The sequence below is a fragment of the Triticum urartu genome, chromosome 3A (genome assembly GCF_056163025.1).
Source record: "Triticum urartu cultivar PI428250 chromosome 3A, HENAU_Tu73, whole genome shotgun sequence".
Classification (NCBI taxonomy): Eukaryota; Viridiplantae; Streptophyta; class Magnoliopsida; order Poales; family Poaceae; genus Triticum; species Triticum urartu.
The window spans coordinates 582312124-582337293 of record NC_141875.1 but is presented as its reverse complement, the minus strand read 5'-3'; the positions used below and the strand labels follow the sequence as shown (position 1 = coordinate 582337293).

Genomic DNA, 25170 nt, shown 5'->3' with positions numbered 1-25170 from the left:
CCCCTTAGTGATTTTGGTGTATTGAAGACTTATAGGTTAAGGGACTAATGCGTGTGTGAGTGTACACAGGTCTATAAGTCTATGAGGAGTTTGAAATTTACAGAGAAAGTCGACCCCTAAAAATGAATGTCTTCAACTGAAGACTTTGGATTTCTGAAGACTTTGAAAGTGAAGAAATTTGTTGACCATGAAGACTTGATATTCATGTGAGGAACATGAAGCGTGAAGACTTTTGTTTTCGGAGTTTCATTTTCGCTTTCTTGAGTCATAGGAAACACCATACTGTTAAACGGGGTTGAGGTAAAACTAAGGAAAAGTTTCCAGGTGATGCTCAACTCAATATCCTACACCTATCAATCCCTTCGAGTGAAGCCATTGGAAATCTCATACAATTCAGTCAATTTCTTCAGTGACAGAGACGAAGTTCTTCTGGTCTCTGAGGAATTTGTCCTGACTGAGGAGTTAGGAATTCGCCAATGCGGATTGCCTACAAGTGAGGAACATGATAGCCCTGAGGAATTTGATAACCAAATTTTTGACCGTTGTTGTGCTACGCACCAGCTATCCCAAAATATTCACCCACCTAACGGTCATATCATTGAAGGGCATTTATGTCTTATCATGTCGGGCTGCTCCCTAGGCTATAAATAGCCGCCCCCTACAACCACTAGCTGGTTGGCTGCTCTGCGAGAAACTGACACTTGTCATTGAGAGCATCCCATCCTCCGAGGACTTTGAGCGAAAATCATCAAGTGAGGAAAACCCAAACCCAAACACCTAAAAAACCAAAGTGAGCATCACTGAAGAGAGTGTTCCTGTGTGGAACCAACGCTTGTTACCTTTGAGGATTGTGCATCCTCCAGACCGTTAGGCGTCATGGTCTAGAGCATCCAAGAGGAAATTGTGGATCACCGAGTGACCGAGTCTGTGAAGGTTTGGATGTCACTTGAAGAGTTACCACGAGTGATTGGGCGAGGTCTGTGTGACCTTAGCTCAAGGAGAATACGGTGAGGACTGTGTGTCCTCAGGTTTAAATACCTAGCCACTCCAACCAGACGTACAACTGTCACAACAGTTGGAACTGGTGTACCAAATCATTGTCTTCACCGAGCTAACTGGTTCTATTTCCTCATTACTGTGTTGTGTGCTTGTTCATATATGTTTGAAGGCTTTGACTGAAGACTTTCTCAATTTCTTGAGTTCAATTTCTTCAGTCTGTTTGTCTCCACCTTGTTGTATCCTGTGCTTACGCTTTTCTGTACTCTGTGTTTGTTTCCAATTCATCATGATGTCCATGCTTATGTTATGTCATGTATGCATCCGAATACTTATTCCGCTGCAAGTAGTTCTTCGCTTAGGAATTTCCTCACCCTGAAATTCCTCAGTGAAGAATTCATAAAAATCGCCTATTCACCCCCCTCTAGTCGACTTAACGCACTTTTAGGGGGAGAGAGTTGGTGATGACAGCGGCAAAGTTGTTGGTGTAGATCGCCGTCACGATGATTGCCCCAGCGGTGTTTCGACGCCATCGGGAGAGAGGGGGAGAGGGCCCCCCTCCTTATTGTTCTTCCTTGGCCTCCCCCTAGATTTAAGGAGAGTTTCCCCTCTGGGCCATGGCTTCCATGGCTCCCAGAGGGCAGGAGCCCCTCCGAGATTGGATCTATCTCTCTGTTCTTTTCTGTTTCATGTTCCTGTTTTCTGGCCCTTCACCGTTTCTTAAATTCCCGGAGATCCGCTACTCTAATTGGGCTGAAATTTTGAGTGGATTTTTATCCAAAACTTATATTTCTTGCGGCGAAAGAAGGGCACCAACCGACTTACGAGGGAGTCACAAGGCAAAACGGCGCGGCCACCCTTGGTCACGCCCTGTTGCCTTGTGGCCACCTCAGGCACCGTCTTGCGTTGATTCTTCTAAAAAATCACATATATTCCAAAATAAGTCTCAGTAAAATTTTATCACGTTTGGATTTTGTTTGATATGGATTTTCTGTGAAACAAAAAACATGCAAAAAATAGGAACTAGCACTGGACACTGGATCAATATGTTAGTCCCAATAATAATATAAAATGTTGCCAAAAGTATATGAAAGTTGTAGAATATTGGCATGAAACAATCAAAAATTATAGATACGACAGAGACGTATGAGAAGGTACCCGTCGGCTTGAAGCTCGGTGATGGTACCGATGGTGACGATGGAGGGCATCCACTGCTCCCTCTTGCTGGCATCTTTCTCCTCAGATGTCGGAGTGGTGATGCCTTTCCCTTTGCCGGCCATCTCTCTACGGTGCAGAAAGGCAAAGGGTGAGGGGGCGAAGGTGGAGCTTGAAAAGCATATCTCGGGGCGCTTGAGCTTGAGAGAGTTCTTGACAATAGAGCGGGAATGGGAGCATGGGGTGAATTAGGTTCATTGTTTCCCTTTTATAGATTAGTAAAAGATTAAGGGGCACAACATCAGGTAGTAAATCCGCCTGTTCCCAATACGATGTGCAATATATGCGCATGAGGTTTAAGGGATTTCGTTAATGATATCACCAAAAATCCAGAGCACGGTATCTTTATGGACGGGACGTGCCAATAGAAACTGCCTTAGGCCACGATATAGTGAGGGTAATGACTATTGATGAGAATGCCCTGTTCCGCGGTAAGTGGTGACAGTTCGGTTTTCAGCCGAAAGTTGTTAGGGCTCGGCCCAATGAGGCCTACTATGCCCACGAGTCTAGCCTTCACGGTTAAGCTAAGGGAGTCATCGGACCCAGTAAAAATAAACTATACAGAGGAGGGCTTTATTAGAAGATGCCCTTTATTTGCCTGGAATAAATCATTTCACAAACTCACGCACGACCACAATCAAAGGAGAAGCCGATGAAGGAACATAAGAAGGACTTCGAATCCCAATGAGTCCTCAGATCTAGGAGCCCACGTGGAAATGGAACTCGCATACGAAGCCGAAGACTAGAAGATAACTATTTTGAGGAAGGAACAAGTGTCCTTGGCTTGAAGACTAGTTCAGGGGCTAATGACGGTGTCCTGAATTAGGGGGTGCTCACCACATGGGTCTACCATTAATGGGTCAGGCCGAGGACCCACCGACAACCAAAGAATGGACCACGCAAGTCGTGGCCCTTGGCGTACTCAAGATGGAGTCCTAAGACTTGATGTATACTTCAAGGCATTTTCAAATGATCGGCATGTTTATCCCTAGAGGTAGGTTAGAACTTATTCATATGATCTCGAGGTAGATCATCCTGTACTTTGTACCCCATCACAGTCAATATAACAAGAGCATTATGTAGGGTTTTACCTCTTCTAGAGGGCCCGAACCTGGTAAACATCGCGTCTTTCTCTACTTCCTGTTACCATCTAGCTGAGACCACCAGCTCGGGACTCCCTGCCCGAGATCCATCGGTTTTAGCACCGGCACCATGGCTTTTGACCTCTCGAGAGAAGGAATGGATAAAGCCATATACCGCTCCCTACCACGTCGCTGGTGAATGTTATGCACGAGGCATATGCAATGTATATGAGACGAGTTATGTGCAGCGATATGACAGTCTGGCGACCTCGTCTTCGTCCCATTCCTTCCATGTGTGGTTGTCGAGGTCGAAGACGGGTTCCTAAACGGGGCAAGGCCCAACATGGCGTGATTCATCTCCTCAAATCTTACCATATTGGCATCGAATTGGCACCATCTGACACGCTCCCACTCCACTGTGAAATCCGTCCGTGTCTCATCATAAAGGTGTCATACTACGATGTATCTATCAGATGCAAGCATCTTCCTAGTGGCGGTCTGCTCGAAGATGCCGAGGCAGAAGGCCGACGTGAGACGGTGTACCACTCATCCCATGCCTCCTTAATAGTGAGGCGACGGGGAGCCCGTGCTGGGACGAGTGTGGGCGAGGCCTCTTCTTCCCATACGGGGTCTGCGTATAGCCATGGTCGAGATCCCAATCAATGACGTGTGTTTTGGGATCCCAATCCGGTCACTCATTAAGGAGGGCAGGATCCTCTGAACGCAGTTTTCTCCGCATCACAGCGATCCCACTCCGCAGTTTTCTCCGTCGCTTCCTCCTCCTTGAGAAGTTCCTCCTCCTCTTCTAACAGCGGAACCCAATCCGGCCGTAGGGGAAGCGACATAGTGAAAGTGAAGAGGAAAGTAAAGAGAAAGAGAAGCTCTGTTTGGCATGATGAAAATGGAGAGGGACAAATTTTTATATCCGCCGGAGGCGTAAATACGCGGCGGGCGTTGGACGGCGAGAAAACATACCTAGAAAAGGATGGGAAAAAATGCATCAGAGAGAATAACATGACAGGAAGACGCGTGGGTAGTTGCACACGACGGTCACCATTAATTGACGCTTCGCGGTGCAATGGACGTTTGACTATCTACACCACTAGCATGAAAGGGAGGTAGCCGCACGTGAGGATGACAACGGGTGAAACTTCTCTTCTGCACGAGCGATTTGCGATGAAGGCCGGCAACACCTATAATTTTCAAATATGAAATCTTGCGGGCTCAATATAAAACACGCATAATTTATGGAGCGGTATTTTCGACCTAAATCATACTAATATCGATTGTTATTGCGATGGCGATTTGGTTGCGTTGTGATGTGATTATTCCCCCTCAACTTCAAGCAGACGTTCCTTTCGTCGCAAAAAAGGAAAAAGAAAAAGAAAGTTGAGGTTCAGTTTATCCAACGACAACACCGCACGCCGCCTTCTCTCTCCGCTCGTCCCGGTCCTTCTCTCCAGCGCGAGCACCGAGCAGCGCGCCGGCGATCTCCCGTCGCCGACCCACGAGTCCCAACGCTGGCAACCTCCCTTAGCCGCCCCTTTCCTCCGCCACGAGCCCCGAGCAGCAACGCCCGACCTCTACCTTCCCTTCCCGGGGCATCTCCGACAAGAACCGCGACGGTGCGCCGCCTCCCCTCTTCCCTCCCTCCTCCATTAGGCTCCTCGTTCTCTGGTGGCCGGATCCATCCTGTCGCACTGGTGTTGACCGATCTGGCTTGGTCCTAGGGTCTTGGTCGAGCCGTCGTGGTTAGGGCTGTAGATCTGGTCGACCCTGTGGCGCTGATGGTTGGGATCCTGTGGTTCGTGAGGAACTTTATAGCGTTTTGTTGAATGTGCGCGTGACGCCTTAAGGTTTCACTCCACGGCTGGTTTGGGTGGTGGATTCGGGAGAGTCAGGTTATTTTTGTGCGCCTGCATTTCCTCCATGTTTTCTCGGTTCCATCCTTTGGTTTTAACAAGAACAAGGCAATCTTTTTCTAACTCTGACTTAGTTAATTGAGAGTGAATTCAGCGATCATCACAAATCCAATTACCTAACTAGGAAAAAATAGTATACTGCCACTATTATAGCTACTGACTAGCAGGGTGACCTGTGTAAATTGCGTGGCTAGATGTAATACATATGATTTATTATATTTAATATATCTTAATAGTGAGCTGCGTGAGGTGTCATCTAGCCACCACCAGGGTGTTCTTTTCCTGAGTGCACGGTTTGCCGTCTTTGTTGCTCTCTTTATGGGCATATTTATTTTGGTATTGTAAGGTCCTTGTGTGTTCCTTTTATTTGGTACTTGGTGTTCAGCTGAGTTTTGTCGTGGAGTTTTATCACTTATGAACTTGTAATAACCTATTTTGCTGTGTGGGAGAGAGCAATATAATTCTTCCTTCTATGTATAAAATATTGTGTTTGCAACCATGCTATCAAGAGCCAATATATACATTTTCTTATGCATGCTGCACCTTAACAAATTGGTTTCATGTAACCCACTGACTTATCATGGGCAACATAGTTATAAAGTTTTGAATGTCGATTCATGATGAAAAAAGTTGCACGCTGCTCTGAGGTGGTAAGCCTAGGCATTATTAGTTTTTTTGTGAATTGTTAGACGATGATAAGTTGATAACATGCTGTTGCCTTCTATTTACTCTAGCTAGTGCTGCAGCCTAAGGAGAACTGGAGAACTTGTGATCATTTTACCACATATTTTGTATGTGTCTTGATGGCGAGTTCCTAAGATAATATGAATACTGTTAGTATACGGCTAACCTTTTACGGCTTTAGTGTGGTACATTATGAGTGAAATAATTGAATGTTGGAGAGCATTTTAATTTGATGAAAAAATCAAAACGCTATCCAACATTCAATTATCTCACTCATGAATCATGATGTACCACACTAAAAGCCGTAAAAGGTTAGCAGTGAATAGTGATACTGATTGTGTATTTTTCTTGTTGCTTCTTGATCACCAAGTATAGGTTACTCACAATATTGAAGTTATAAACCTACCTTAAATTTCTTTGTTTTGATTTATTAGCAATTAGACATGTTACATGTCTTTCAATTTGTTTTGCTCCATGGTAGTTTTCTCAACAAATTATTTATGTATATGTGATTTTTATCTTGTACATGCAGTGCCAAAACCGTGCTGCTTAGTTGGGTGCATGAAAATGGAGATCGACAGTTTGAGAGAGTCATTTGACCGAGTTGTTGAAAAGCGTGTGTTATCTTCTGCTAAAGTTCAGGAAGCTATTGGTCAGATAGTGAATGAAGTTGAGCAGGCAATATCGAAGATGCAGATGATGAATACAGATACCATGGACAGTTGTGACCACTCATCCATCCTTGCAGAACTGAAGGCCAAGCTAAATGAAATGGTGCCATTGATCCAACTTGAAGGATGTCAAAAGGAATTGAATGTTGCCCTGAGCAAATATCTCAAGCTCCTAGAGAAGTCTTTTAGTCCAGATATAGCGAAGGCATATAGAAATGTGGATTATGATGCCTGCACAGTAAACAACATAATAACTAATCATTTCTACCGCCAGGGCCTCTTTGATCTTGGAGACTCCTTTGTCCATGAGTGTGGTGAATCAGATGGGACTCACCTGAAATTATCATTTCAGGAGATGTATGGAATACTTGAAGCGATGCAAGCAAGAAACCTTGAGCCTGCGCTCAGTTGGGCTGCTAAGAACCATGATCACTTGTTGCAGAATAGCTCAATGCTCGAGATGAAGCTCCATTCTCTTCAGTTTATTGAGATACTTACTAAAAGAAGTAGAGATGATGCTTTACAATATGCAAGGACTCACTTTGTGCCTTTTGCCTCCTTGCACACGGCAGAGATCCAGAAGCTAATGGCTTGCCTTATCTGGGCTGACCGGCTTGATCAGTCCCCATATGCTGAGTTTGTGTCGTCGACGCACTGGGAGAAGCTAGCCGAGGAGCTAATCCATCAGTTCTGCAGCCTCCTAGGACAGTCTAGCGAGAGCCCACTTGGTGTAGCTATATCAGCTGGTTTTCAAGGACTACCAACCTTGTTGAAGCTAAGCACGGTAATGGCCGCCAAAAAGCAGGAGTGGCAGACCATGAAACAGCTTCCGGTCCCCATAGACATCGGACCGGAGTTCCAGTACCACTCTGTTTTCGTATGCCCGGTGCTCAGAGAGCAGTCGAGTGAGGATAACCCTCCGATGCTGATGCCCTGTGGACATGCCGTATCGAAGCAGTCGATCATGAAGCTATCGAAGAGCAGCTCCAGGCCTTTCAAGTGCCCCTACTGCCCCTCGGAGGCGGTGGCTTCGCAGTGCAAGCAGCTTCAGTTTTAAATGTTCCATTTTTTCCCCCAGATCAAAACTGTTCATACAACATGCTTCTGTTTCGCTCATCGAATTGTTTGCCTGTATTATAACCTTGTACCTTTATTGAAGCCTGGATGTTAATCTGTACAGTAGCGAGTTCCAGTGTTAAACTATCTCTTGGGCATAAACACAATAATAAGCGTTTCGCTACCCGCTTGGTGTGCTGTTAAAACCCAGTGCTGCTGCTATGGGGAATTCTGGGCTTTACTGTTTTACCAAATGGAAAAACTGCATGTTTTTCCCGCCCATGGCACAAAGTACCAATGTGGCTTAGCTTGTTTACTCTTGTGGTTGGTTTGTGGGGTTATATGTGGTAATGCATATGTGCATTGTTTTTGGCTTGTGAAGGGGAAAGCTGTAAGAAAGGGGCTGTGATTGTTCATGCAGTATACTCCCTCCATTCCCAATATAAGTCTTTTTTAGAGATTTTAACAAGGGACTATATACGAAGCAAAATGAATGAATCTGTACTCTAAACTATGTCTACATATATCCGTATATTGTAGTCCATTTAAAATGTCTAAAAAACTTATATTTAGGAACGAAGAGAGCATAGTCCAAAAAGGCTTAACCAGCCATTTGTAGCAACTCTTTTCTACAAAATCAACAAGATGAAGCACCTAAACCTCCGTGCTAAACGTACCTCCCGGCACAGATCTCGGAAGCATCCATTTCACAACGGAAAGCATCCGGCTGGAGCAACAGGGTCCGCAAAATCTGCTCTCTCGTGAGAGCTGTCTTGCTCTCTTGTTCGTCCCAACTGCGTGACGCGCGCTAGGTGAAATGATGGATTCTACACGCGGTTCACACCGATCGGCGCATCCACCCACGTCCCATGCCGAATGCTCCTGCTCGCTCCACTCTTTAAGTGTTCGTTGCAACCTGTTACCAGTGCCTCCGTCGTAGTCTAGGTGGTTAGGATACTCGGGTCTCACCCGAGAGACCCGGGTTCAAGTCCCGGCGACGGAATCCTTGGCGCGCGGACGGCCTTGATGCACGCCCTTGTCCCCTCCGTGGCCCGCCTGTTGGGGACATTAGCAGTCCCTCCGCTCCCAACGCTTCACCCTCTCTCCCCGCCCCGCGTCGCCGCTATTCTTCGGCCGCCTCCTCACTGCACAGCCCCCCCGCCTTTCATACCAAACCACGTCTCGACATGGCCGCCACCACGCCCGCGCTTCCGCCGTAGTTTTTGTCGTCGATCGGAGGAGGTTTGGCCCTCGCCGTCCTTGCCGGTGGCAGAGGGGACACGACTGCCGGCGACGTACCACAGCGGCCGAGGCAGATTCCCACGAGAGCTCCAGAGCGGCCTGTAGCCGGCCGGCAACCACCCTGCTGCGTCGAGGTGATCATCGCGGCCTCTTCGTCACCACGAGCGCAAGGTGTTCGACCTTTTGCCAACAAAGGTATGGATAGTGAAGACGAGTTTTTCTACCATCACTTCCTTTGTTCATCGGACGATTCGTCGTCGGATGATGACGATCTTGTGGTGGCTGCACTAGTCGTTCACGACCATATTCAACGGCAGCTTCCTCGGTACAGGGGGTCAGTCCCTGGCCGTGCTCCCAACCTGAACCGCAACAGGGAGAGAGGACACGCCCTGCTCTATGCAGATTACTTTGCCAACACCCCGCTCTTCAGGCCGGATAAATTTCGTCGCCGTTTTCGTATGGCCAGGCATGTGTTTAATCGTATCCGAGAGGGAGTGGTTGCTCATGACCCATACTTCGAGTGCAAGACGGATGCCCTTGGCAAGCTTGGATTCTCCTCCTACCAGAAATGCACCGCGGCCATCCGCATGCTTGCATATGGAATTCCAGGCGATCTGGTGGATGAGTATGTGCGTATGAGTAAGACAACATGTCTGATGTCAATGTACAAGTTTTGCCAGGCTGTGATCGAGGTCTTTGGCCCAGAGGTCTTGAGGCAGCCAACTGTCGCTGATACATAGAGATTGTTGGCGACCAACGCAGCTAGAGGCTTTCCAGGTATGCTTGGCAGCATAGATTGTATGCACTGGCAGTGGAAGAACTGTCCATTTGCTTGAAAGGGCCAGTACAAGGGGCATGTTAACGGGTGCACTGTCATATTAGAAGCGGTGGCATCACAAGATCTTTGGATATGGCATTCTTTCTTCGGCATGGCAGGTTCTCACAATGATATCAACGTGTTGCAGCGTTCTCCAGTCTTCGCGAGGCTTGCAGAAGGCCACTCCCCACCTGTCAACTTTGAGATCAACGGCCACCATTACAACAAGGGATACTATCTAGCAGATGGTATATATCCTCAGTGGTCAACTTTTGTGAAGACAATCTCGAAACCCCAAGGTGAGAAGAGAAAGAGATTTTCCCAAATGCAAGAGAGTGTTAGAAAGGATGTGGAACGTGCTTTTGGTGTGCTTCAATCCCGGTGGGGTATCGTTCGAAACCCTGCACTGTCATGGGATGAAAGGAAGCTTTGGGAGGTGATGACTGCTTGTGTGATCATGCACAACATGATCGTCGAGGACGAGCGTGATGAGAGTATCTTCGACCAAGGATTTGATTATCAAGGTGAAAATATTGAGCCTCTGCACCAAGATCCGGCCACATTTGAACAGTTTGCCCAATTCCACCGTGAGATGCGTGATTGGCACACTCATGTGAATCTTTAAAATGACTTGGTTGAGCACGTGTGGGATCACGTTGGCAACCAATAGATGTATTTGTCCATTTTATGTTCAGTCAAGACAATTTCGATTTGGTTGTAAAACTATTTTATTAAAGACAATTTCAATTGAATTGTAAAACTATTTTATTTTTCAGACAAATATTTGGGTTCGAAACTAGTTTTAATGTAAATTTGGGCAATTCCTGGCCCTGACGGACAGGATGAGATAAAAGGATGCGGCCGCGCGCTGGGCGCACGGCCACCGCATCCCAGGACAAGCCCGGACACGACCCCAAATCCCTATCCAAAAGGATAAAAACAGAACAAAACGGACGTCCGTTTAGAGGCGCGCGGTAGAGTTGGCCTCACGGCGCGGGGCATGTTGGATGCCCCACCACCGATGGTTCTCGCTCAGCAAAATTAGTGCGGCTTGGCCGCTGGCCTAACCTTGTGTGTTGTTGGAACAGGCAAAGCCAAAGCCCATGCTGGCCAAACTCCTCCAGATGCATTGCATGCATACTCGAGCGCCAAGCCCGGTCTCACCGCCCTAGCCCGGCACCGACATCTCACGAGGCACCGGCCGGCCACCGGCCAGGAGGACGCACTCATCTATCCATCCGGCGAGGAAACCGCCCGGGCCCGCCTCACGAGGCGTACCGTAGGCAGTCAGGCAGGTCCTTGGTTGGAAGCATTCAACAACTCGTACTCGAGTGTACGGTGTACCTGCGCGTACGTCGTGGGCGCACGCACATGGTACTGATGCGCCATAGGTACCACGCGAGTGTATAGCCTGAACCTGCGCTCTGAGCGGATTGTGGACATAAATGATGCACCGACCTAAACATACCATGTGATCTACGTATGCCCCTGCTACATGCTGGACTGTCCCTATGTGATACTCCCTCCGTTTCATAATGTAGTGCTTCCTCTATCTACGTGCTTCAACTTACCAAGACCGATTATGACGGGAGCAAAAATTATATCAGTGAATTCGTATTTGAAAGAAGTTTTCAATTATATAATTTTTTCTCCCGCCACAGTTGATCTCGTTGGTTAAATTTATGCTCAAAGTTGGACTTCAGAAAGCGCGGGCGCACTATATTTTATAATGGAGGGAGTACTACTACACACAGACACCGTACTTAGAGGTCTACAGCAGTAGTGCATTCTTTACTCTGTGTATCAACATATACACGAGTCAGAGCAACTTCAATGGAGCGACCCATTTCGTCCGTCCACATCCGTTTGGGTTGGCGCGGATAAAAGTGGCGGTCCAACGCGCCGACCAAACTCAAATTGTGTCCGTTCGGCGTCCGCGCCGACCCATTTCCGGACCAAAATTGCGTCTAGAATGCGTCGGCGCGGACGCGAAGCGGACGCTCCGCGCGTCTCCTCGCCGTCCACCGCGTCCCCACCTGGCGGCCACCCAATCACCACCGGTCGTCTTATTTATGACGACCACCGACAGCGGGCCCACCCGTCAGCCAGTGCGCGCGTCCTTTTTTAATCACGCATGCGGCGGGGTCGGCCTCATCCACTTCTCCCGTCCACATCTGACCCCCCCACCACTTCCTTTGCTTCCTCGCCGGCGACCGCAAACCCTAGAGCGCGCCAAGGGCCTCTTCGGCAAAAGCAATGGCAAGGAGAAGGGCACCCCCGGCGCCTCGTCATCCCGTGCTCCCCCTCCCCCTCCACCGCCCGCGCGTTTTCGCCCTGGACGCCGGCGCCTGCACATCCCGGTGCACCAAGCGCGGTGGCACTGGGAGTACAGGCAGCCCCTCCCCTACCCCGACGTGACGCTGCCGCACCATTGGCATTTGGATCCAAACCGGATCCCGGTGCCGGCGGTTCCGCGGGCGCGACGACGAGGTGCGCCGGCGCCGCACGCTGCTCACACCGGAGCAGCGTCGGCTGCCCGAGTACGCCGCTGACTCTTCTAACTGGGAGGCTTGGTTCGCCCTCGAACACGAGGAGCAACGGCGCTCGGGTGTCGACGCCGTCCCGCCGCCGTTCCCACCGCCGCCCCCGCAGGTAGAGCCGGAGGACATGAAGGCGGAGGCGGAGTACCAAGCCGCCCTCGAGGAGGCCCTGCAGCACGCGCTGGAGGCTAGCCGCATCGAGAAGGACGCGCACTGGGCTGGGCTGGAGCAAGCTCTTGCCCTGTCGGCGGCGGGGGACTCCGTCCACACCCCGCTCTTCGTGCCGCCGCCTCCGCCGTCGCCGCCCGTACAGCCGGAGCCGGAGCCGTCGCGTAAGCGCTCCCCACCTCCACCCACTTGGCCGGAGGAGGCCTACTCGTGGACGGGCCAGTCCCGCGAGTGGGTGAGCGCGCCTCCCGTCTACTTCGCCGCGACGCCGGAGGAAGAGGCGGCCCACCTCGAGCGATGGAAGGAGCACTGGCTCCGCCAGGAGTAGGGCGACTGCGAGGAGCAGATGCACTACGAGGCCATGCTCCAACGCGACGCGGAGGCGCTCCGGCTCGAGGAGGAGGAAGAGGAGCGCGCGCGGCTTGCCGCAATGCCGCCACCCAGCAGACGCCGGAGGAGGCTGCCCTGGCAGCGTACCAGGCGGCGTTCGGGTGGGCTGGCCCTGCTCCGGTCTTCATCGACCTCACCGACGACGGCGACGTCGAGGGCAAGGGCAAGGCCGACGACGTCTAGGGCAACGTGCGGGGCGAGCGCAGACTTTTTTAATGTTTATTAGATGTAGGTGGACTTTGGCTGGCGTTTGACCGGACACTTTTATGTTTAATTACGTTTATTTCGTGTAACTTGTTTTTTTCCACGCCGCTATATTTGGGTCGGCCTCTCCGTTAGGCAGTCAAGCCGACCCATTTTAAAATGCGGACGCCGGCATCCGCCTGGCCGACCCAAACGGACAAAAGATGGATAAAACGTGTGTCCGTTTAGGTCGCCCCGTTGCTATGAGGGGCGGGCTTCGGATGCAGCATCTTTTTCCTTGATCAGAATTCAGCCCGTAAATAAATAAAACTGGTGCCGGAACAAAGCATGCCTAAGTGGTAAGTGCTCACTTTGTAGTCAGGACTCAGGACGGCCGCAGGCCCCTGTCCCATGCCTGCTGGACGGCCAGGGCAGTCCTGCCCGCTCGCCTGGCATCCTCCATTATTTGCGCTCCTCGTCGGTCGCCTCGCGTCATTTTCTACTGGGACGTGAGTCAGTTGAGATGAGTTCCACAGTTGGTGCGGCGACATTTGGGTGATCAGATGGAGACGGCCGGCTCCGCTCTGAATGCGAGCCAGCGCGCTGCTTGGGCGAGGCGGGCAGTTGGCGCGTGAACTACGCCTACGGAGACGGACGGGGGCATGGGAGAAAGGTTAGGCAGAGCAGTTGATGTACAAAATGACGAACAACGGGGGGAGCCGGTGCGTATGCAGCGACATGTTCTTCAACATCCCAGCTGCATGCACAAAAACGAAAAGGAAAATCGCATATATAGGTAACAAATGGATCGTTGCACGAACAAACTCGTGCAAGGTAAGATAGTCGGGCGGTATTTTATTTTTTAGTTGGAAACAGATAATAAGCTCGGGGCGTAGTTTTTACTCCCTCCATTCTAAAATATAGTGCGCCCGCGCTTTCTGAGGTTCAACTTTGATTATAAATTTAACCAACGAGACCAACTGCGGCGGGAGAAAAAAATTATATAATTGAAAACTTCTTTTGAATACGAATTCACTGATATAATTTTTGCCCCCGCCGCAATCAGTCTTGATAGTTAAATTTACGGTCAAAGTTGAAGTACGAGGATAGAGGAAGCACTACATTGTGGAATGAAAAAAGTATTTATTTATAAGGAAATTGTTGGGTTGTGAGTCGTGACTCGTGAGGCGAGAAACGCTGGTCTATCTACAAGGACGGCCGATCCTGCAATTCGACCGCCGCAGAGGTTGCGGAGAAAGCTGCGCTTCTGTTGGTTGCGATGCACCCTGCGGATGTCTCCCTCGCGGGACCGGACCGTACCCTCCCTCGGTACGCGGGTGGCACGCACGCATCATTTTAGCCCCCTCGGATGCTCTGCGGTTTAGTTTAGTCTCCATCGTTCGCTTATTAGTCTCTTTTTGTCAGTCTGGAACACAAGCTTCCCCTACGAAGGTAGGGAAATCTAGCTCGTGCAAGTAGGCCAGAGTTGCCTATGCTCGTTACATTTCCTTAGATCGTCGGCTACACGCAAAAACAGAGGTGTCGGTGGTCAAAGCACTACACAAGAAACTAACATACAGATATCCTCTATACTGTTCAACGTCCTTGCCTTTTCATTTGAGGGAACCAAGAGTTCAGACTTGAGAGCACACAGAGGCGCGTACAGGCCCCGTGGACACGGAGAATCGGGATCTGGGTGCCGCCGAGCCCGCCCAACTCCCCCACGTCCAAAGAAAAAGAGACGAAGAACGCACGACACGCGCGCGCGCGGGGGGTCTCGTTCTCGTCTCCCCAATCTCCATGCGGCGTCGTATACGCCCCAGAAAGAAAACCCTCCCGAAACAAATGGAAAATCGAACCTCCTCCGATTTCCCAACCCCCCAGTAAGCCGCTTCCACGCAGATCAAATCTCAAATCTCAGCAGCAGCCAGCAGCCAGCAGGAGTAGTAGCTAGCACTCCAGAAGTATAGTCGGATCGGATCACCGCTGCCCCCTTCCCAAGCCCCCCAACCACCCGTGCCCTGAATCACGCTGCGGCCCACTTCACTCCCCAGCGCAGCGCCCGCTCCCCGTACGCCCCGCCTCGCCGCCGGCGAGCTAGAGCAGCGGGAGGAGCAGGGCAGGGGGTTGGTGGCGGCGGCGGCGGGAGATGAAGGCCAAGAGCCTCCCCTTCATCGCCTTCGAGCACAAGCGGTTCGTGACCTCTGCTCCTGCCCTGCTCCCGCTGCCCCGCGCGCGCGCATCTCGGCTTCGTGCTGGCTTCTACTCCTTCTGCGCTGCCTCGGGTGTCTCTGCCGGAGTTTCCGATGCTCATGCTGCCGCGCGAGGCTTCCGCATGCGTGCTGTTTACTCGGCCTTTTTTCTCGGGGCAGTTATGGTATCTATTTTTGTACGCCCGGGGATCTCGATCCGTTGCGCGACATTGTGGCCGAAATTTGGGCAATGCAGCCGCTAGATCTCCGCGTTGCTGACGCCATGTGATAATTCCTCTAGATATAATGTTTGAACTGTGTTTTTCTGATGCTTTGCCTGTCGAAGGATCTGGGTTCCGTATGGACACAGTGCACTGCACTACTGCAGCTGGAGCCATGCCTCCATTTGGTCCAAGTCTACTTGAGCGGTGCGCTGATTAGTTAGACCAAATAGTAGTAGACAGCAAAATCAAGTCGTAGATATGATCACATGAACTGGATTGGTCCCAGCCTTTTTTTATAGAACTGATTTTACGTATTGCTGATGCACCTGATGGTGCGCTTTTAGTGGCATTTGCCCCTTTCTGTTTCTGACGCATCGGGGATTGGAACAGGGACGCCTATGGTTTCGCTGTGCGGCCACAGCACTTGCAACGGTACAGAGAGTATGCCAACATCTACCAGGTAGAGAAGCCACCCTACCGATGCTTCCATTTTTACACCATGTTGTTTGATCTTACTGAGTTGCATGTGTGGGGGTGCTCCATTTGCAGGAGGAGGAAGAGGAGCGGTCTGATAGATGGAAGAACTTTCTGGATAGGCAGGCAGAAGACGATGAATCATCTGGAGAAGATGCTAAGATTGCACCGTCCATTGAGGATGAAGGAGCTGTCGGCGATGCTGGCAGGACCGACCTGCCTGATGAGAAGACAGCCAAACAGCAGAGACCACATAAGATCCAAACATGGTCTGAAATCAGGCCTTCACTGGGCCACATTGGGGAGCTGATGAGCTTGCGTGTCAAGAAGAAGAAGAAGCAATCTTCTGCTGATGAGGAGAACACTGAAGATATCAAGCCCTCAGAGGACTCTGATGATGAGTTCTATGATGTAGAGAAGGTTGATCCCAGCGAAGGGCCTGTTGCTGACAGCGCCAATGCGGATTCAGGAACGAATAGAGCTGCAAGTCAAGAAGGGTATTTTCCTTGGAAAGAAGAATTGGAGTGCTTAGTTCGTGGTGGGTTGCCAATGGCTCTGAGAGGAGAGGTAAGATTTACATTTCTGTTAAAATGATAATTTTGGTTCAGTGAAACTGATGGTCCATTTGCTTTGTGAGGACAGCTATGGCAAGCTTTTGTTGGTATTGGAGCTCGCCGAGTGAAAGGGTACTACGAGAGTCTCCTTGGGGTGGTTGATGGAGGCGGAGACAGCAAAGGTTCCGATTCCCTGACTAAGGAATGTGGCGATGGAAAACCAAAAGCATCTCAAGATCTTTCTTCAGAAAAGTGGAAAGGGCAAATAGAGAAGGTAGATAGGCGATACTAACTTTCACTACTGGGTTTCAATACCTTCTTATGTTGATAAAATTTTGTGTTTCTAAGAGTGTGGTGCTAAGACGTCCTCTTTTTCATTGCCCCTTTTAGGATTTGCCTAGAACATTTCCAGGCCATCCAGCTCTAGACGAGGATGGCAGAAATGCTTTAAGACGCTTGCTCACAGCTTATGCTAGGCATAATCCATCAGTCGGTTACTGCCAGGTACATCTTCCTCTTAATGCTGATTCATATTGATTTTTCATTGCACTGCATCTCATTACCTTCTCGGAAGGTCTTGCACATAGACCACTCTGTTGCGCCTTCAAAATGTATTTCAATTGAATATTAATTTTTGGAAACACAAAATGATTGCCAGTACTCAAATATCCCCCTTGAAGCTTCCTGTAAGTGATATTAACCCTGGTACTATCCCATAACAGTTGGCTCAACCTAAGGCGGTAGATGATAGGGTCAATTAGATATATACGATTGCCAACTTTCTGTATTCAAAAATCCACTGCAGAGAAAGAAGAACTTACGAAAAATACCACTGCCAACACTCGGATGATTAACTAAATGCCACTATGACAGTGGTGTATAACGAATTACAATGGCATTTATTGTAAATCGGTTGTAAATGGAGCACATAAGCTCGGGTGCAATAAATCCATGCCCCCAAACATTTTTTCTGGGTTATAGGAACTGTAAAACCAAATTTGGATACAGAAAAAAAACTTTGGTATTTCATGGTTATGATTCTATTGTGCACAGTAAGATTATTTTTGAACATTCGTACTTGCATGTTCCAAGACTCTCTCAGCTAAGATTAATCGTACGAGTAATGCAGGCAATGAACTTCTTTGCTGGTCTATTACTTCTATTGATGTCTGAGGAGAACGCATTCTGGTAGGTTTTGCAGCACAACATCAAGTACCTGCATTCGTTCAACTTACTTCAGTTGATTACGTAGTAGAACAGTTGAACTAAATAATGTGATAAATGTGTTATGGGTCCACAGGGCATTGACAGGCATTATGGACGACTATTTTGAGGGTTACTTCTCTGAAGAAATGATCGAGTCTCAGGTATTACTTTTTTTCTTCATTTTATTGTCTTTTATGCATACTGATTGTTGGATACTTAGAACTCCAAGCTGGTCTGTTTGTTATTAAAAGATCTGCATCTTGGTTATAGGTGGATCAGCTTGTTCTAGAGGAGTTGGTCAGAGAGAAATTCCCCAAGTTAGGTTTGTTATATTTCCCTTTATATATAAAATCACATGACTTTGTCAGGCATATTAACTGCCTAAGTTTGACAATTGAGGAGTTGCAATTTTCTTGTGTGCAGTAAATCACTTGGACTACCTTGGTGTACAAGTTGCATGGGTTGCTGGACCATGGTTCCTATCTATATACATGAACATGCTTCCCTGGGAAACTGGTCAGTCTACTGTTAAATATTCAAAATAAGATAATATTATTGTTCGCGAAATACATTCTCTTAACTCCTATCTTAGCTAATTTAATGTGTTTCCTCGATGATGGGACCAAAGGTATCTTTAGCATCAATTTGTTGTTGATATTGTTAAATCTGCATAGTGATCTCCACGGGCTTTAAATACATGAAGTTGTTAGTTCACTAAAATTCCACATAATGTCTCATTCAAACACGGCCCCATGGTTCACTTTCCATACATCAGATAGTGTTTTTTCCTGATTACAGAATTTAGGGTGGCTTGTAATTTAAATTTTCTAATATCTTTCTGTGGAAAACTATATGTTATTACCTTTTGACAATAATGGGGATGATTAGCAATACGATGGGAGGTGATGCTAAGGCAAGTGCAAGTGAAGTGAGTGGCAGAAACAAACATCATTTTCAGTTACTTGTCATAATATAAAATATGTTAACTGGATATGCTTTTGCTATCAAAGCTACAAGCACGGCATACCAATAATGGAAAAAACATATGTGTGGCCTTTTTGGATTTTGCGTCAAATGTTGGTTGTAGAATCAAATGCACAGAAAAAATCTCTTGTCCTTTTCTTTCTAAAATGGTTTGACAGGGACTTGATGCAAGAGACTGACACTTCTAATCTCTTATTAGCTTATGCAATATACTTACCATTTTAGTGTTATTCGAACATTTCAGTTCTTCGTGTGTGGGATGTGCTTCTGTTTGATGGAAATCGTGTGATGCTCTTCCGGACAGCCCTTGCACTTATGGAGTTGTATGGTACTGGGTCACTCCACCTTATTTTCATCCAGAAACAACAAAGCCATATAACTTTATGTGAAGTCTGAATACATTATATATAGTTCTTCTCAGGTGACTGCTTATAGACTTAACACTGCTGCTGATTGCAGGTCCTGCACTTGTGACAACGAAAGATGCTGGGGATGCCGTAACTCTCTTACAGTCTTTAGCTGGTTCCACTTTTGACAGCAGCCAGCTTGTTTTAACAGCTTGCATGGGATATCAAGCTGTAGATGAAGCAAGGCTTCAAGATCTGAGAAATAAACACCGGCCATCTGTTTTGTCTTCAATGGAAAACAGAGCAAAAGGTCTTCTTGCCTGGAGGAGCACCAACGGTCTTGCATCAAAGCTATACAATTTCAAGCGTGACACTGAACCATTGGTGTCAATATCAACAGAACAGTTGAATGACTCAACAGATGGGGATGCTAACCAAGAAACCAGTTCTGGAAATATTGATGATATGTATCATGGCTTGACTGTCAACACGGAGATTGATTCTATGCCTGATCCCAAAGATCAGGTATCATTCTTGATATACTCATCAATTTTTTTCCTTTGTCTCCAAATTGCAAAATGATATTTGCAAAACTACTCAATTGAAAAACTATTGAACAAAGATAAATATAAATTAATCATGTATAAATATCTTAGTTAGCATGTTTTCCAGTCAATTTACACAAACTCACAAAATGAGTAAGCTGTCATTTGTAAGGAGTTCTGTTTCAAGAAGGTGTTTGCATCATCTTTTTTCCTGTATTAAAGCAGCTATCTATTTTGTGCAAACATAATTTGAAGGAGTGAATGATCAGCCACATAAATCATGGAATGTTATCCCTATGTATCTTCAACCTCATGTTAAAGCAAATTATTTTCTGGAGTAGACCATCTGAATCTCTGAAATCAAATTACTTAAGGTCCAATGATTTACATATTCACCAAAGAGTAGCTTCTGTTGGATCTCTTAGTCTATTTACTTCAATATCTCTCATTATGATGATTTATACAAATGTTAAAAGCCTGAATGTTCCATCCTTGCAAATGACTAGCTCCCCCCCAAGCCCCAAATAAATTGCTTTCTGAAGCACAACGCCTGCATTTACGAAAGCATTGTGCTTGAGGTCCAATAATTTACATGTACTTTTCACTATGATGATCTATACAAATAGCATAGACAGAATCTTCAATCCCCGGGAACCATTGAGCTCCTGATCCAAAATATTATGTACTCCCTCTGTAAAGAAATATAAGATCGTTTAGGTCACTAATATAAAAGTGACCTAAACGATCTTATATTTCTTTACAGAGGGAGTAGGTGTTATAATTTGTATGGCTATCTGTTTTAACAAGCACTGCAACCTTGATACTTTCCACCATTAAAAAACTTATGCTTATGTAAGTCTTGAGTGGTCACCAAACCCGATTGCTTACAACATTTAAGTTTGGTCGTATTATTTCAGGTTATCTGGCTGAAGGTTGAGCTATGTCGATTGCTAGAGGAGAGAAGATCAGCTGTTCTGAGGTCTGTTTGTTTGAAATATCCAAGATCGTCACCAGTTTGAGCCATTAATTTGCATATCTACACACTTGTAAACGGAGATGTATTAACCTTTGTAACATTTGAAATCAAATGGAACCTGCTGTCAGTAGATAGCTGCTTCGGTCCTATTGACCACTAACTGGATGGAACATATTATTCTGCAGCTAGTCAACTCTAGTTTATTTCATGACGAACGCAACCAGAGCTAACAGTTATCATGGACAAAAAGTCACTAAATCTTGACAATCAAACGTCAACTACTAGCTTGAAGTGACCCTGAACCTTCTAGTAATTGTTTCAGCTGTGCTTAGTATTCTCATGTTTAGCTGCTGACCAATATTAATACTGCAAAAGCTATATGCAAGCAAACTATTATCTGGTGGAGAAAAAATTCCTACTATCGGAGGTATTGTTAGTGTACTGTTGAGCAAAAGATGTTTCTTTATAGAAAATGTTCTCGTCGTTCAGAATGCATTTAGTCAGTGGAATTGTTTCTTCTGGGTTTCTCGAACAGTCGAAGTATCCTTCTGATTATTATTTTTCATCCATATCCAGGGCTGATGAACTAGAGACAGCACTAATGGAGATGGTTAAGCAAGATAATCGACGTGAATTAAGTGCAAAGGTAAACATTTGGACATTTTTGTTTTGGTGACTATCTTTCTTATACTGTCACCCACCATTACCATTATTCAGCTATGTGCTGTTCATCTTGCATACTGGGCCAGAATTTTGATAGTACCTTCTATTTGATAACCAGTTTATCAACTAGAAAATGCTATATAAATTAAGCTAGTCCTGCGAGCTGGAAATTTCTGGTTTGAAGACTTGAAATGCGACAATTCTTAATATTTCTAGTTTCACTTCTCAGGTAGAGCAGTTAGAACAAGAATTATCCGAGCTAAGGCAATCTCTATCAGACAAGGAGGAACAGGAACAAGCAATGCTTCAGGTAGAGTTGCTATTTATGCGTTCTTCTCAATTAACCTTGTTCTTACTAAAGTATATCTACGTAACCATGGATTTACTTCACTGTAGGTCCTCATGCGTGTAGAGCAAGAACAGAAGGTTACAGAGGATGCCCGCATCTTTGCTGAGCAAGATGCAGCTGCTCAGAAATTTGCTTCACATGTCCTTCAGGTTAGTTCAGTTTGTATCTCTCACGCGTCTCACTGAAACTACAGCCCAACGAAAGATTAGCAGCTGATTCAGTATGAGCAATTAAGTCTTGGCCCTCTAAATTTGTCGATCAAATTGGGAGCCCGCAATATCGAATGGAAGTGGTCTTTCTACACATTTTTTTTCATTTGAAAATCATGTTCACATATAAAACAACCATTGCCTGATGATACTTATCTGGTTGAGGACAGCATTATGTTTGTAATTATCTGTGCAGTAAATATTTCCCGCTGGTCAGCTGGATATTGTTCATAGAACATGCATTGCAATGTACATGCACTTACCTTTTACTTAGTTATTAATATTAGTGATGAGTGATGACTATCTTGAATGCACCTATATTTTATATGTTAGTGTCCTATTGTTTGAAATCTGGAAAATGGCAAAAATGTGAAACTCCAATTTCATACTGTTAGTATTGGGTCATGATTATTTGCCATCACTGGTCACCTGTCTGGGATTTGCATGCAACAAAACCAAATATGTTTCTGCTTGCTCAATTTATGCTATATGTGTTATACATTCAACTCTCCATGCAGGAAAAGTATGATGAAGCTATGGCTTCACTCACGCAAATGGAGAACAGAGCAGTCATGGCAGAAACAATGTTGGAGGCAACACTTCAATACCAATCTAGCCATCAGAAAGCACAACTACCATCCCCTTCCCCTTCTCCAAGGTATAGTAGTCTTTGTTTGATGGTATTAGACCAGATAAGTACACACAGTGGCAAGGAAAGAGTATGCTAATCTTGTTGTTACTACAGTATATCTAGTGACCCATGAATTATACCTTGAGACTGGTAGTGTCCTATTGCTTAATTCACAGCCATTTGTTGTTGTAGTACTCCGGTGCTAATCTGATATGATGCCTTGCCCCTTCTCTAGGACACCAACGCGAGACGCATCTCCTGGCCAAGTGAACCAAGATTCGTCACAGGAGTTTCAGCCTAGAAAAATAAGTTTGCTTGCCCCATTTTCACTCAGTTGGCGTGACAAGAACAAGGTACTTTCTTCTGGCAAGTGAATTGTAGGTTCGAGCTGTAATCCTTTTTTCTTAGTAGTAATGCTAGGATACTAGCTTCTTCTCCCAAATTCCAAAATAGGGATAACACAATATTGTTCCTTGTATGCATATTCGACTATTCGTGTTGGGAAATTTTGCCATGCACACGCAGCTGGTGGGTCGAGTGTACTTTTTTTGGCATAGCTCGAATCTGACTGACCCCACATGTTTTGCAAATAAGCCCTTTGTTTGCATAAACACCCACCAAGTCCATTTTGAAGGAATCGACCCTGCAGGATTTTTGTTTTTGCTCTTAGCTTCCATCTTACTGCAAAAGCAGGAAACTATTTTGCTAGCTTGTTACCTGAGAGAACATTCTGATTCATTCAAGGTCTTATCAGTGATAAAAAATATATTATAATAAATGCCCTTCTGCTAGTTGTAATTACAAGTGGGTTTTCATCTCTGCCATCTAGGTTTAGGGGAATGCTGACGGGGAAGACATGATAATCTTAGTTCCATGGCCTACGAGAGTACATGAAAAATGTGTTTATTGAGTGCTTAAACGATTTATATTCTTTAAATATATCCAGAATAGGGCTGATAAATGCGATTGAAGGGGCACGTGGCGTTTTGCCTAATTTGCTTTTTTACTTATATTCAAAGCGCACATTCACTAGCAATTTACAAGGTCTCTTGTTCTTGGGTTTTATAACACCCTTGTGCTTTCCTTACTTTTGGTACGTTTGACTAGCTATATGTGATCAATATGAAAGTTCTCCCTTTTCTTATATTGATGTTACTGGTGCCATGGATCCTTTACAGGGCAAACAAGACGAGTCAACAAACGGCAAGCTTAATAACAACACTGAGCAAAGTGTTGAGACACCAAAGACAGACCATGCAAATCAGGAGGCCACGCCAGAAGAGGGTGAACAGCCAGTGGAGACACCCAAGAGGGATGAACCCACATTGGAGACGGCCAAGATGGACGGCGATGTGCCAACTGTCGAGACGACCACGGATAAAATGAACGGGCAGGAAGAACATTTAGAAGAAGTAAAACTGGATTGATCCGTCGGCCGGTCACATTTGGTGGTAGATAGTGCCTTCTGATTTTGAACGGAAGCTGAAGTCACACATTCGGCTCCAATTTTTAAATCATGTATTGTTGTAGTTTGCCCCCTTTTCTTCCCCGTGTCCAGCATGTGTCACTTCGTTTAGGTTCATAGGATTCAACCTTTCCAATCATACCTTGCCAAAAGATAATAAGTTATGTTTTTCTTGTTCATTGTCAGATGGGTGTAAGAGTGTAAGTTATGATATATACATGAAAGACGTACGATGTGAATGAGAAGTGCAATTTTTGTAGAACATGGTCTGTAACATATCCGAAAGAATTGTTTTCTTCAAACATGGCCACAATGTGTCTTGTACTAAAGGAAAAACGTCAAAACGGCGAAAAAAGCTACACAAATCACCGTGGCAGCGATCAATATCTGAAGAAATATGTGATGCATGTAAACTATGATGTCATGAGAGTAAGGCCTGATGCGGTGGTTTTGTTCAGTTTTTTTTTGCAGGTGGGTTCTATTCAGTTAATTGTTTTTTTTTTTGGAAGGCCATCATGGCTAGCTTTATTGATTAATGCATAAAGATACATTGTCTACGAGCTTGCTCACCAGACAATCTAGAGGCTCGTCAGTCCAACTAGAAGAAAGTTTATTACAATAACTAAAATTAGCTAGCACATGCGCCGCTTAATTTGCTGATCGAAAACAATGCTTAAAGTTGACCTTCCCAATCAAGGTAGAGATGTCCACACATTCCGCGAATATCGCTGCCGCCGCGTCCCACCAAGTACTCTGACCGGAGCAGCAGTTGATCACCGCTAGAGAGTCGGATTCCGCTTCAACTCGTTGAAACCCTAGGCTATTTGCCAAGTTCAGTCCGTCCCTCATCGCCATTGCCTCTGATGTCATTGCGTCCGCTGCATATGGGATAAACTTACATTGAGCTGCAAGGAAAATATCTCGTTCATCTCTAATAATTGCTGTCGTAGCTCCAACTCCTTGCTCCGCAAAAAAGGCCGCGTCCACATTAAGTTTGATGAACTTTGGGTCTGGCTTCAACCATCTTTCCTCTTCTGTCACAACTATCTTCGCCATGGCTCGTTGATAGTTGCTTGTAATTGCCAAGACCGACAAAGGCCATCTTACCATCGGCGGGCAACTCTCATTATGTGTTATCAGGCAGCGTGTCCACCAGAGGTACCAACATCCCACCACTACGACCTGTTTAATCTCCAATGTCGGCATTAGAGGTAGTGGTGTTTGATCAATAGACAAGATATACTCCATAATAACTGACCCAGATCTATCAACATTTGTTGCGGTGTTGATGAAATCTGTCAATCCAAGTCGGCTCCACATACCTCTTGAGTGAATACACACGAAGAATAGATGGTGAATATCTTCAGAGCTCTTGTGGCAAATTG

The 25170-nt window shown here is 46.3% G+C and overlaps 2 protein-coding genes, 1 non-coding gene and 2 pseudogenes across 4 annotated transcripts; 4 read left to right on the top strand and 1 right to left on the bottom strand.

Annotated features, from left to right (window-relative positions):
* Window positions 1-4652: 4652 nt before the first annotated feature.
* On the top strand, window positions 4653-7810 carry LOC147980641 (protein RMD5 homolog pseudogene; annotated as a pseudogene). Its single transcript, XR_015598577.1, has 2 exons — window positions 4653-4918; window positions 6432-7810. The product of XR_015598577.1 is annotated as a protein RMD5 homolog pseudogene (transcript).
* A 746-nt stretch (window positions 7811-8556) lies between these two features.
* On the top strand, window positions 8557-8629 carry TRNAE-CUC (transfer RNA glutamic acid (anticodon CUC)). Its single transcript has one exon. It is a non-coding gene; the product is annotated as a tRNA-Glu (tRNA).
* A 436-nt stretch (window positions 8630-9065) lies between these two features.
* LOC147980639 (uncharacterized) lies at window positions 9066-10310 on the top strand (annotated as a pseudogene).
* A 4341-nt stretch (window positions 10311-14651) lies between these two features.
* Window positions 14652-24047, top strand: LOC147980638 (uncharacterized). The gene is made up of 18 exons (XM_087513427.1): window positions 14652-15159; window positions 15773-15842; window positions 15932-16423; window positions 16499-16684; window positions 16801-16914; window positions 17540-17598; window positions 17711-17777; window positions 17887-17938; window positions 18040-18132; window positions 18845-18928; window positions 19060-19472; window positions 20410-20471; window positions 21045-21114; window positions 21361-21441; window positions 21528-21629; window positions 22208-22347; window positions 22556-22673; window positions 23499-24047. The coding sequence occupies exons 1-18, from the start codon at window positions 15116-15118 to the stop codon at window positions 23745-23747; spliced, it is 2496 nt and encodes an 831-aa protein (XP_087369553.1). The 5' UTR covers window positions 14652-15115; the 3' UTR covers window positions 23748-24047.
* Window positions 24048-24433: 386 nt separating this feature from the next.
* Window positions 24434-24841, bottom strand: LOC147980637 (uncharacterized). Its single transcript, XM_087515692.1, has one exon. It carries the CDS (start codon window positions 24839-24841, stop codon window positions 24434-24436), a length of 408 nt encoding a protein of 135 aa, XP_087371818.1.
* Window positions 24842-25170: the final 329 nt, after the last annotated feature.